The sequence below is a fragment of the Oncorhynchus mykiss genome, chromosome 17 (genome assembly GCF_013265735.2).
Source record: "Oncorhynchus mykiss isolate Arlee chromosome 17, USDA_OmykA_1.1, whole genome shotgun sequence".
Lineage (NCBI taxonomy): Eukaryota > Metazoa > Chordata > Actinopteri > Salmoniformes > Salmonidae > Oncorhynchus > Oncorhynchus mykiss.
In genome coordinates, this window is record NC_048581.1 from 27,482,749 (window position 1) to 27,496,338 (window position 13,590).

General features: G+C 44.3%; 2 protein-coding genes across 3 annotated transcripts; one reads left to right on the forward strand and one right to left on the reverse strand.

Moving 5' to 3' along the window:
* On the reverse strand, positions 1-6,661 carry LOC110493580 (ATP-dependent RNA helicase DDX39A). Its single transcript, XM_021567933.2, has 9 exons — positions 6,511-6,661; positions 5,211-5,419; positions 4,338-4,465; positions 3,644-3,920; positions 3,232-3,350; positions 2,230-2,361; positions 1,808-1,917; positions 724-1,016; positions 1-245 (listed from the first exon to the last, which is right to left on the reverse strand). Exons 2-9 carry the CDS (start codon positions 5,416-5,418, stop codon positions 229-231), a joined length of 1,284 nt encoding a protein of 427 aa, XP_021423608.1. The 5' UTR covers position 5,419; positions 6,511-6,661; the 3' UTR covers positions 1-228.
* A 4,210-nt stretch (positions 6,662-10,871) lies between these two features.
* LOC110515386 lies at positions 10,872-13,575 on the forward strand. 2 transcript variants are annotated; one of them, XM_036949517.1, is made up of 5 exons: positions 10,878-11,159; positions 11,532-11,624; positions 11,786-12,771; positions 12,943-13,054; positions 13,319-13,575. In XM_036949517.1, the coding sequence occupies exons 1-5, from the start codon at positions 10,931-10,933 to the stop codon at positions 13,426-13,428; spliced, it is 1,530 nt and encodes a 509-aa protein (XP_036805412.1). In that variant the 5' UTR covers positions 10,878-10,930; the 3' UTR covers positions 13,429-13,575. The 2 variants fall into 2 exon arrangements, with proteins under 2 accessions (XP_036805411.1, XP_036805412.1); XM_036949516.1 differs by having other exon boundaries at positions 10,872-11,159; positions 11,786-13,054.
* Positions 13,576-13,590: the final 15 nt, after the last annotated feature.

Consider the following 13,590-nt stretch of genomic DNA (forward strand, 5'->3'; position numbering starts at 1 on the left):
TAACATTGTATAAAAAGTTTTAATTTCAATTATTTTATTAACCTAATAATAGAAAACCATTAACAGGGAAAATAACATTAAAACTGCAGCCTCGGGAGGATAAAATCAAATAAAAAGTGATGCTTACTTTAAAAAAAAAAGACATTTTTTATTATCCATCTCCAAAAAAAAGACAGGGACAGAGGGGCACGCATGCACACGTCGTCTTCACTGGTCAGGGGGTGATTTTCATCTGGACTGTTCAACTGAAACAAGAAAAGAGGGAGATGTTAGTTTATAGCATCAAGCAGTGTACCCACATAAAATGACTGGCAGATGCTGGGAACCAAAAGAAATAACCCGAAAATAAAATAGATCCCTTCAGCATAACTACACAGGCCACATACTTGGAATGACTGGGTAATAATCAAATGCTCTAAAGTGTTATCAACTATTGAAGGAACAATTGCAAGCAGCACTGGCATTACAAACAGTAATAATTTAAGGAAACTCCAAAACCCAGAGGAATAAATGAGAAGTGAAAACATAGTTGTCTGAAATGGCATCCTATTCAGTGCACTACTTCTGACCAACTACTTCTGACCAGAACCTCTGGCTCTGATCAAAAGTAGTGCCCTACATAGGGAATAGGGTGACATTTAAGACAAAAAAAAAATGAAAAAGTACTGCAGTAGCACATGAAATCCAAATGAGTGCTAGACTAGTTGGTTGATTATAGCTTACTGTAGGTGGAGATGTCAATCTCTTCTGGGAGCTCTGCCACATTGACCTCAAAGCGGTCCTGCACATCGTTCAGGGTCTTGGCGTCGGTCTCGTCAGACACAAAGGTCACGGCCAGACCTTTCGTCCCGAACCTGCCAGCACGGGCCACTCTGTGCAGGTAGGTGTCGGAGTCCTCAGGCATGTCGTAGTTGAAGACTATGTTGACGCGCTCAATGTCCATCCCTCGGCCAAACAGGTTGGTGGCCACCAGGATCCGCCTCTGGAAGTCCTTGAACTGCTGGTACCGGGAAAGCCTAGGGGAGGGAGGCATCGACAGATTTAAAATAAGTAGAACAAGCATTATACTTCCTGCTTCACTTTTGTGGGTACACTGAAACTGTTTCCTACAAACATGTAATCTGAGAGAAGGTTATTGTTCAGGCCCTCTAGATAACAGCTTCATGACCATTATACAAAATGTGCATGTAAATGAGATTCTCAATTTGATTGCTCAACTCCTGTCCTCTCCACCTCCTTCTGAAAAAAAAAGTAAAGTAACTGAGCAGAGGAGAAAATGTGCTTGTATGAAATTAGACTCCATTCACATCATGAAAATGACACTTACAGGGGTGGAATCCCAAATTAAAATGTGCAAAGTAGTAAAAAAAAAAAAAAAATTAGCTAGACATTTTATGCTACTTATCGTTTTAAATATGTGCATGCTTCTCATCAGAGTAAGCAGCTGATTCAAAAGTAGAGGGGTAGATGTGTCCTTCCCTGAAGAGTTTTGACATGTGCTTCCTCGGAAGGAGGCGAGGACACCGTTTACCTACTAACGAATTGACAGTCCTCAACCACTTATCGGTTTACGGATAAGAGAAAACGGAGTCAGCGAGGACAGTCTTGTCCAAATGAGAATTTCCGAATGAGAGAAATCTACCCCAAAACCCTATGCAAATATTTATATCTGAGATGATTTGAAGTGTAAGCAATAGCCTAATCTTTGATATCATAATATTGCTTATACCAATCAAAACTTCTCAGATTTTAACAAATGCATAGACTGTAGGGTTTAGCCAGTTTTTCCCTCTCCATCAGAACCCACCTCTCCTCCTGGGCCATGCCCCTATGGATGGCGATTGCAGGGAAGTTCTGCTCCACCAGCAGCTGAGACAGAGCCACACAGCGCTGCACAGACTTCACAAAGATCACCACCTTCAGACAGGGGAGAAAATGGCAGTGAGACACCAAAGACAAACATGGGGCACAAACCCATGCTGCATCTGATGTGGCACCCTGGCTTTACCTTGGTCAAATAGATGTACACTCTGAAGATGAAAAACATGGGGCATAAAACTCACAGGCAGAAACTGTCAATGCATAGACAGAGTTCACTTGAATGAGTACAATTGCATTTAAAACGTGACTTTCAAATCCATGGACAAAATACATTCAAGCCACTAAGATTAAAACTAAAATAAATTACATTTTAGCATAAAAATCTGAAAATATTTATTTTGTCCGTACCTGGTTGAACTCAAGCACATCGAGCAGGTCGAAGAGCTTGCGGTTCTTCTCGCTATCCTTCAGCTTGCAGTAGTACTGCTGCAGACCGTGCAGCGTCAGCTTGGTCTCATCGTCCACAAACACCTCCATGGGCTACAGGAGATACTCATTAAGCACCAAACAGAACACAGGGAGGGACTACCTGGACTTTCATTGCAAGACATTTTGCTACAGTGTGTCCTAGTGAATCTAACATGGGGAAAGTGTCACTCTTTGGTCCAGTTCTATAAACATAGCTACATTAAGTGAATACCTGAGTAAACCACATTGTGTTGGTGGATGAAGAACTAGAAATGTGATTGTTAACGTCAATTATTAGTACTAGAGCTGGATGGAACTTATAGCTTTAATGCAAGGACAGTTCCTCCCAAAAATGTCCAAAAGCAGGGGTAGAGCCCAAGATCCTGGTTAAGAGTCACTCTGCCGCACCGATATGGCCACTTGTGAGACGGACAGTCACGAGCAGGCAAACTTAGATGGGCTTGACTTGAACTTTTTACATCACTATTAAACCATATGCAAAAGTCACTTAACTATCGCTTTAAAAAAAAGGGGCAATCAGCAGTTTCTACATACATTTTTGGACATTTAAATTAAAAGAATATAACAAATGTCTCATGAGCTTAATTCAACTTTTGTACCTCATCAGAACCCAAAATAAGCTTGTTTCACTCCAATATTTTTAAACAAAGTACGCGTAAAAACTATATAGCCTCAAAACATGGTCAAAATGATAATTCTGATATCATTGATGGTCAGTCCTTGCATCCATAGCTCTACAAATTTGAGTGGTTAAATTTCTCCAGACGAATCCCTCAGCTTTTTACCGAAAAGGGGCAAGGAAGATGCTTCATGTTTCTACTGCCAGATGTCTCTTTAAAAGTACAATTTAGGGAGATTGGTTCATCTGTGTGTGTGTGTGTAAAACTGCTACTTTAAGTTTCAGAACCCCTTCCAACTTACATCCTGCATGAACTTGCGGCAGACAGGGCGAATCTCTTTGCTTAAGGTGGCACTGAACATCATGCACTGCTTCTCGTGGGGTGTGAGCCTGAAGATGTCCTGAACATCACGTCTCATGTCTGAGGGAGTTAGGAAAATAAATGTCAAAAAAAGTCAACCCACTCAGTCTGAAATCAGAGTACTACATCAAATAAAATGTAAATACACTTTCCTACGTTTTGGCAAAATCCTTACTTAAGTCACACCATCTATCACAATCTGTTCTAAGATCCACTACTTAGCATGAAAGTGCATTCTAAGTGGTATGCTAGGAGGTACATCGAACACATGGTTTCAATTGACTGTTCATCTTTAAAGTTTCAACTTACTCCCGTCACACACATCTGGCATCATCCCCCCCTGTCCTACTCACCCAGCTGCTCCAGCATCTTGTCACACTCATCCAGGACAAAGTGCTTCACGTTCTTCAGGTTCAGGGTCTTGTTGCGGATGAGGGCCAGGATGCGGCCGGGCGTACCCACCACGATGTGGGGGCAGTTCTTCTTCAGCACGTCCTCGTCCTTCTTGATGGACAGGCCCCCGAAGAACACGGCCGCCTTGACGGTGGGCATGTACTTGGAGAAGCGCTCATACTCTTTGCTGATCTGGAAGGCCAGCTCTCGTGTGTGGCACATCACCAGCACAGACACCTGGTAGACAGAGAGAGGTAGGAAGGGGAGGATGTTTGATACAGAGCTCTCTGAACATCAGAAAAACACAAGATTATCAAATAGGATAGAAAAGCAGTGTAAAACAGTGAGATTAAAAACAGAACTTCAGACTGCAATAGGGTGGCACATTAGGGTTTGACCAAGGTAGGCTGGCATCATAAATAAGCATTTGCTAACTGACTTGCCTAGTTAAATATATAAAAAGTTGCCGACAAGAAGTTAACACCTTGTGCAAGTTTCCCAGATACATATTAAGCCTATTCCTAAACTTAAAAGCAGTCAATGGATTCTCCAGTGAAAGCTATTTTTAGTCCAGGAGGACTAGGCTTCAATGTGACCGCAATTCAATGGCTGCGTCCACAGTGTAAAGATGAATTTCACTATTCAAACACTCACCTGCCCGTCCACAGGTTCAATCTGCTGCAGGGTGGCCAGTACAAACACAGCCGTCTTGCCCATACCCGACTTGGCCTGGCACAGGATGTCCATGCCGAGGATGGCCTGTGGGATGCACTCGTGTTGGACTGAAAGACAGAAACACAAGTATTTTTTATTTTACTAGGCAAGTCAGTTAAGAACAAATTCTTCTTTACAATGATGGCCAACGAAAAGGCGGTGACACAAAACTACATTGAGAGACCTAAGACAACATAGCAAGGCAGCAACACATGACAACACAGCATGGTAGCAACATGGTAGTAGCAAAAAACATGGTACAAACATTGGGCACAGACAACAGCACAAACAGAAAGAAGGTAGAGACAACAATACATCACACAAAGCAGCTACAACTGTCAGTAAGTGTCCCTGATTGAGTTTTTGAATGCAGAGATTGAGATAAAACTGTCTAGTTTGAGTGTTTGTTGCTGAAGAGACCTAGGGATGTGTGACCTTTGGGGACATTTAACAGAATGTGACTGGCAGAACAGGTGTTGTATGTGGAGGATGAGGGCTGCAGTAGATCTCAGATAGGGTGGAGTGAGGCCTAAGAGGGTTTTATAAATAAGCATCAACCAGTGAGTCTTGCTACAGGTATACAGAGATGATCAGTTTAAGTATGATGTGATCTTTGAAGGGGCATACATGTATAACTCAGTGAATTACTTTCGACCAGGGCCAAATATATAGCACTACTTGTGAACAAAGTCCTATAGGTCCTGCTCAAAAGTAGTACACTATGTTAGGAATAGGGTGCTATTTGAGACAGACAAAATAGACAAAGTAAAAGAAAGTCCTTGGTTGAAGGTGGGCAGTGCCTGCGAGACTCACCTTCAGAGGGATGTTCAAAGCCACAGTCGACAATGGCGCGGAGCAGCTCTGGTTTGAGCAGGAAGTCTCGGAAACCGGAGCTGTGGATGGAGACATAAGAGCCCTTTACCTCCTTCTTGCCCGCAGGTGTGGTGGTCTCCGGGGCAACCTGAGGCTCCTCATCCTCTTCATAGTCCAACAGCTCGTTGTCAACGTCATTCTCTGCCATTCTAGAGAAGGGGTACTTGCGTTAGTTGAAGCTAGGAAAGACTGGAGACTAGTTTTTTTTTGGGGGGGGGGGGGGGGGGGGGGGGGGTTGTATGAACAGTAAATTCAGAAGGTTAATTGTAATGTCAATTCAATACTTTATGTAAAAGTCTTCACCTTCTAACCTTAGTTACAAGAATAGTAATAATTTAATGTAACTTCACTTCCTGAATTGAATCCTAGTGAAACATCACCGTCTAGCACCTAGTTACCCTTACTTAGTCCTTACTTACCCTTAGTCCTGGGGATTCCAAGGGGTGCACGTTCTTTCCCCCTAGCATTACACATCTCAAATAACCAAAGCTTGGCGAGTTCATTATTCGAATCAGCTGTGTAGTGCTACCGCAAGAACCAAAACGTGCAACCCTTAGGGACCCTAGGACCGAGTTTGGGAAACGCTGGTCTGACGTGTATTCCTACACAGCATTAGCTAGCTAACAGCTAGGCTAGCTGCTAATAATGCTAGTAGCAGGCCGCATTCACACCACCAAAGTTTAAATTTGACACAATCATTACAATTGACCTAATAACAAGGATTGGACCAGCTACCACCCAGTAACTCAGTTTACAGTAGTTAACCAATTGCCATATTCAATTAAGTTGAACAGGGAGTCAAGCCTCAAACAATGGTAGCCGCCTCCACTCATTCAAACTTTGACAGAAAAGTGCTATAAAAAAGGACAATAATAGGTTCCAAATGCAGGGTGGCGATTCAGAAACAACGTTGACTCAAATTAATAACAAGCAAGACATTTCTTGGGCCTAACTTCACCTAAAATGTAATTATCGGAACCGACCTGCGACACACTGCTAGCAGAAGTTAACTGCTAACTGACATCACCGTGCTAGTACTAACATTAGCTTGACCGCAATGCTAAATGTGTTAGTTAGCCAGATCGCACACGGTTTTAGCAAAGATTAACAATAAATATAGTCGAACATTGCTATTTATGAGCGTTATGGAAAGAGAAATAGATGTCTCCATTTTACAATACATGTGATATTGAAATGTACTCAATACAGCACATTTCTTATGCAATTAAAATACACTTACTTCTCGGTGGTAATTCAAAACGGCTTCGACTATCACTGCTAGCTAGGTTCACAGGGGCAGTCCTCAAGTAATTTCGTCCGGAAGCAGTGTATTCGTGGACACTATTGGTCAATTTTAAAGGCAATCTCCCCAAACCGGTCTGAAAACGAACCATGATTGGCCTACTCAAATGTCGATCTTGAAAACACAAGCAAATAAGGCGGGATTTCACCAGCTAATTGTGGGCATAATTTCTTGTATGACAACCCTGTTATGAAACAAGTACACTGTGATAGCCTTATTCAGCAATAATGTAAACATTTCTGATTTCTGTAAATTATAGCTACGTATGACTAGGTTTCCTCACCAAGAAATGATTTCTGAATTTAGATTCGAATCGATTAGATTAATTTATTAGTCACATACATAGCGTCGCAGATGTAATTGCAGGGTACAGTGAAATTCTTAAGATCTGAACTCCAACAGTGCAGGTCAAAAAGATAATTAATAATAATATAATAATAATAATAATATACACCATATATACATATTTATTTACAACATTTACAAACCAACAGCCTGCATTCATCCAGTTTGTATAAATTATGATAGAAGTGTGACATGACTGTAATGAGTATCTTGGACAAATAGGCAGTTGGCTTAATAAAACATTTATTCATAATTGGCAATATGTGGGCCTGCCCTGATCATATCAGCTTACCACATCTGTCTTCCCTCACCAAACCCATCAATGATTAGATTTATTTGACCATAATAATTTGTTTGGTCCATATTATTGACACTAAATAGAGGTTATTTTAACCGTAGCTGTTAAAAGTCCAACAGTGGGAGTGTGCAGCAGACTAATGATGGCGCGACTTTAATTCCTGACTATTTCAGTTATGGCCAACAGAGGGCAACATTTATCCATAAAATACGATTAAACCTCACTGAACCAAAGTGAATTGGGTTACACTGTAAACTTTATAGAGATTTCGTATGTGATCAGAAACGATGCATTCATTTCCCAGTGGTCGCACTGTGTTATTGTAGTTGACGTAATCGTGTACAATGGCATGACGTAATATATGAGCCTATGACTTAAACGCACTCAAGAGAAGGTTCAGTGCCTACTTCTGGCTCAGTTGAGTTGATGATTTACAAAGGAGAGTCATCCTCATGTTCAAATAAATCACTTTTAGTGGACAAAGATGACATTCTGTGAGTACAGCAAAACGGGCCAAGATTTTGTAAAAAAAAAAAATTGAAATGTATTTTAAAATGTATTTGTTTATAAAAAATGTCAGGTCCAATCTGAAGGGTGCCTGAAAGCACAATGGATAGAAATCATAAACGGTTGAGAATAATTCTTCAAAAAGTAAGTCTCATAAGTGATTAAAAAAATGTTTTTGTTAATTCTGGGGCTTTCTCTCTTGATATGTAATGGGGCTATCTTCTTGGTAGTATAGCCTATATGCTGTAAAAACAGATTGACATGATTTATAGTTGGAAAAGTGGGCATAATAATGGAGGGCTTAAGTTAAATGTATTTCCTTATGATCCTGTACCCCAGGCTAGGACCCTCCAAGCTAGTGCTGGAGAGCAGGTGCTCCAGACAGACGTCATTTCTGCTGGCCATGATGGAGTAAGGCTGCCAGCCCTGGGAGACTGCCCCAAGGACAGCCCTCTAAAGGTAAGAAACAGCTTTTAGTTCTGATGCAAAACGTCTGGTTGTAACGGAGACCAGTTGGTTGTAATCTAGTAATATGATGTGTTGAAAACCAGTTTACAACGAGATAATAACACCATTAAGACACATGGACCACCTACTAGTTAGAACTAATAGTATTGGAATTCTGATTGTAAATATAAGGTTATGATTTATAGTTGGAAAAGTGGGCATAATAATGGAGGGCTTAAGTTAAATGTATTTCCTTATGATCCTGTACCCCAGGCTAGGACCCTCCAAGCTAGTGCTGGAGAGCAGGTGCTCCAGACAGACGTCCATTCTGCTGGCCATGATGGAGTAAGGCTGCCAGCCCTGGGAGACTGCCCCAAGGACAGCCCTCTAAAGGTAAGAAACAGCTTTTAGTTCTGATGCAAAACGTCTGGTTGTAACGGAGACCAGTTGGTTGTAATCTAGTAATATGACGGGTTGAAAACCAGTTTACAACGAGATAATAACACCATTAAGACACATGGACCACCTACTAGTTAGAACTAATAGTATTGGAATTCTGATTCTAATTCTAAGGTTAACCCTTATGTGACATGTCACTTAGTACCACCATGCCTATGGTGAAATAGGTGGTTTCTATGGTGATATGATTTCCCCACTGTTGTTATATGTCTCAGAACCTTGTGCCGAAGCCCCCACAAGGCCCCAGGCCCAGCCGAGAGGCCAATATAGCAAAGGCAGAAAAGAAGGCCAGAGAGGTTATCAAGGCTAAAAAGTCTAGGGAGGCTAAGTCAGGGGTGATATACGCAAGACGCCAAGTAGTTGGTGTGTTGGCACTGCCTCAAACTCTTATATCTCGAACAACCAGTTACAGTGAGTATTGATCTCCACTTCCAAAAATCTTGGATTTTTTGATGCAATTCTAAAAGGATATATGGTGGAAGGATCCACTATTATCTACGACTCTCCTCTTTCTGTAGGTGTCCTGCCAGCTATCAAGAAGGGCACTAAAGTTACTCAAATGGAGACAACAGGTGGGTGGGTATTGGTGACACAGTGTTTATTTCTGATTATACAACTTCAATAGAATCTTTACGGTGGTCACTAGCTTGTTCGGTGGTAATTCTGATTGTCTTCTGTTTCAGAAACCCCAGGTCCCCTGACACCTAATGATGGGGAGATAATGATCTCCTCTCCATCTGTTGATGACCTCCTGACCCCAAAGAGTGATGTGACGTCCGTGGCTAAGAGCGATGATGCCTCCTGTCCAATTTCACCTGAGGCGTTCTCTCTAACGAACTTCCTGAAGTCTCACCCGTGAGTCCTGCTGTGAACCTCTATATGTGCAGAACAAATATAATCTATGTAAACACTAGTTTAAGTTGCCAATGATTCCTGGTGTTGGTTTGTTTTCCAGTCAGAGAAAGCTTATCAGGAAGTTCCTCAAACAAATGGTAAGTCCCGCATTTTTTCTGCTTTCAAGGGTGGAGTGATCATTGGAAACAACTATCTTGTAACATAAAAACTACTAGCTGTCAGATTGTTTTCTGTTTCTCTTTCTAAGAACGTGACAATAGGCGACCTGGACGAAATCATCGAGTGGGTGGTGTGTGTCTCCAGTGAGGTGTTCCTCCCAGTGATGGCTCTGCACAGGACCTCCAGACCAGAGTCGTCAGACTCGTCCCACTGGGGTTCAGGTGTGCTCCAGATCGTCTCTGAAAAGTTCCACCAGCGGAGTTCTGAGCCAAAGGGAAGGCTCCTGGGCGGACAGCCGCCCACTCCCCCTTCTGAGACCGACAAGGAGCTTCAGGGCATAGCAGATCTGTCTGTGAGTAACATCCTGAAAAGGGCCCAGGAGGACCTCTTCTCTTCTGGTGAGGATGACCTGGAGAACACCCATCCAGGTATTACTCTGACAGAAGAGAAGCTCTCCAGCATCTTCTCAGAGCTGTTCAGGGATGCCTGTGAGAGTGCCCAGGAGGCCGCCAGACGGATCCACCACATGAGGTCTGGAAGAGGCAACAACAGCCAGAATGGGAGTTGGCCTGGGTCGTCACAGGGATCGAGCAAATCCAACATGCCAGAGTTGGGAGAACTGGGGTCAGTGAGGAGTCCCAAGGGAAGTGACGTCCATAAAGTTCTTAGCGAGGGGTCCCTCCCTGTCTTTGCCCTGTTTGAGGAGAGGCCAGGGGAAGTTGGGGAGACCAGCAGCCCTGCTGGGGAGATGGACGAGACACAGACTGCCAGCACTCCCAGCATTCCCCGGTCTGGGCATGGCGGCAGAAGGAGTAGCCAGACCACCACTCCCACCCCCGGCCACAGAGAGGCAGGATTCACAGCCAGTAACATCTTTGATGTTATTATTCATCTGGCGCACTCTGACACTGACCGGGAACTCCACCAGGAGTTCAGCAGTGAGGATGATGTTTCACTGAATGACATCATGGACATGAAGTCAACCCTGGCCCTGGGTCAGATCCTGTCCTCATGGAAGCTGGTCAACATGATCTTCAGGGGGAAGGTCCACTACTTTGGGAAGGAGCTCATCTGCAAGGTGTATCAGATGCTTCTGGACACCGGTATGGGCAGGAGGCCAATGGCCCGCCAGAGCAGGTCCGAGCCCATCCTGAAAGACCTGGCTGCCAACCGTAGGCTCTCCAATGAATTCTTCACAGACGTGCTGTACATGTTCATCCAACGGGCCATTAAGAATCTGCTGGAGAACTTCTTGGGTCTGCCGACCACCCACCAGGCAGAGACATAATGTGGAATGACAACTTTAACTGGATGTATAGGGACGGCTGGGGGAACACCCCCACATCCAGCGAGGAGGAATTGTGGGACAGCGACTCCACCTGGTCAAGTGGGCATGGGGAGGAGGAAGGGACAGAGTCCCGTGGGAGGTGGGCCGCTCTGTTGGAGAAGGGCAGCTTACTGACCCTCCATTCCTCCAGCTCCCTCTCCCTCTCCGATGACAACAAGGAGGCACTAGGTTAGTTATTGTGTTGTTTTTACCGTCTTTTGCACCCGCACATTCCCCTGCTTTCTTTTCTCTTATTGTCAGTAATGGTATTTTCATTTACTCTCCTCTTTTTTTCTTATTTTTCTATACAGTGTTTGGAGACATTTTATGTGTGAAGTATTACTTTGAATCAAATGTCAAACTCATTCTATAGAAGGCCGGGTTTCTGCAGGTTTTCACTCCACCCTTGATTGATGAATTAAGGTCACTAATTAGTTAGAAACTCCTCTCACCTGGTTGTCTAGGTCTTAATTGAAAGGAAAAAACTAAAACCCGCAGACACTCGGCCCCCCATGGAATGAGTTTGACACCCCTGTATTAAATAAATGTTGATTTGACCAGGGGCCGTCTGCCAGGTCCTGACCACCAGGGTGGGAGACATCCTGAACAGTACCTGCAACGACGATTGCAAGGCCAGGCTCATCATCCAGAAAGGTACACTTATAACCTGTTTTACCCATATGACCAGTAATAACAGTGTAATAACCTGTGTAATAACCCGTGTATTACCATTATAGTAAATGTGCTAGATACTGCATAGTGTTATACATGAATGTGGCTTTGAACCATTTCAGAATATGAGTGTATTTTCTTAGGATTGGATTCCGGTGCCAGGGAAAGGTTCCCTGACTCTCCGTGTCCCTCTTCACCCAAGGACGAAGAGGAGGTGGTTGTGAGTGCCATGACTGTCTCATACCCTAAACCCTCCACCTCAACCCAGGCAGCATGGGCAGCTCCTGCCCAGACTCTGGACGTTTTTCTGCCCAGACCATGCCTGGATGAAGAAGAGGTAGTGCCCAGCACCTCCTTGAAGGACAACTCTGTGACAACCACCCATGCAGCACTGGCAGCTCCTTCCCAGAGCCTGGAAGAAGAGGTGGGAGAAGCTGAGGTGTCCCACGTGAGTGAGAGCTCCCTGATGCCCACCAAGGCCATTGAGAAGATTCCCTCCCTCATACCAGGCAAGATCCTTATCGAGGAGGACACCCTCAGTTGCAGCACTCCCTGGGCCACCGTCATGAGCCCCCAGACCCTGAAGTTCATCCTCCACGGCATCATGTGCCGACTGGAGGCCTCAGAGTCCCCCCAGACAAGGAGGGCCAATGACCCCTTCAGGCTGATGAAGGATCTCTTTCTGGAGGTCCAGCATGCCCTGAAGTATGCTGACATCTCTGTCCTCTTTGGCCTGGAGGAGAGCATCCAATTCATTGGGGAGGATGCGGTGAAGGCCATCGTGAAGACTGCAGCTAAAAGATTGTCCCTGCGTTCGGACTCCAACCGGGCTCAACTGCGTGCCGCACGCTCTGGTGGTGAGGCAGCCATCAGGTGCATGGCGGACACCATCACACAAGTCATAGATGACTATTCCGAGGACTGGAGTTCCGGTGGCCATTTTGGAGCCAGGAGGAGCCGTGCTAGTGGGAGGTCACACTCCTCAACCTCCTCAAGGAGTGAAGTTACCCTCACCGAGGAGCTCCTGGCCCGGAGGGAATCCCTTGAAGAGGACCTAGCGGAGATGGCTGATGACAGCACTGGTTTGGAGAAGACCATTGTAAGCTCAGCCATCTCTGCCAAGTCCCAGGTAATTAGCTACATTTCAGACAGCTCCGAGCCCAACAGCTGTGCCCTCTTCACAGACCTCGAGGACATCACCTCCACACATGTGAGACAGACAAGAACTAGTAGATTGTTTAGTTATTTGGGCTGTTTGATTGTGAGGCATCAACTCAAATCTGTTTCTCTCTCTACGAAGGAGAAGGAGAAGGAAGAGGCTATGAAGGAAGAAGTGAGGAAGTCAGGAAAGAAGAGGCGAAGAAATAACAAGGACCAGAAGAAGAACAAGGTGTCTCCTCTTGGCAATGATAGTAAGTCCTCATTTCTGTCAGTCAACATGTGCGTCTGTCTTCAGCACACTATTGTAATGTAAGGACGGGAGACTATGATGAAGTTATCAGGGTCTTATTCATTAGCCACTAAATGGAAGAGAACAGACTAAAACAGGGAGGAACTTTCTTGAACTTGCCAATAACAAATTCTTGTTTTTGTTTTCTGTTTCAAAACATTTTGCTACTGTGTGCCTGAATGAACACGACCCTGATTTCATGCCCTGTTCTATGTCACCTGTTCAGGTACTGTGGCTGCAGATGAGCCGAAGAAAAAACAGTCTCTCCTCCCGCGGATCACAGCTGCCCTGGCAAGACTATTTTGCTTCCCCTGCAAAAAAAGATGCAAAAAGTAACTGCAGAGACGAGTTTGGGAAACCCTGATACCACCTCCCCCAACCCACTTTCTAAAAAAACATCAGTGCCACCAGAAGAGGGAGACAACCCCCCCTAACTAATTTGATTACCCCCCCATTTAATTTAATAAACACAACTTTCAGCTATTTTGATCTTCTTTA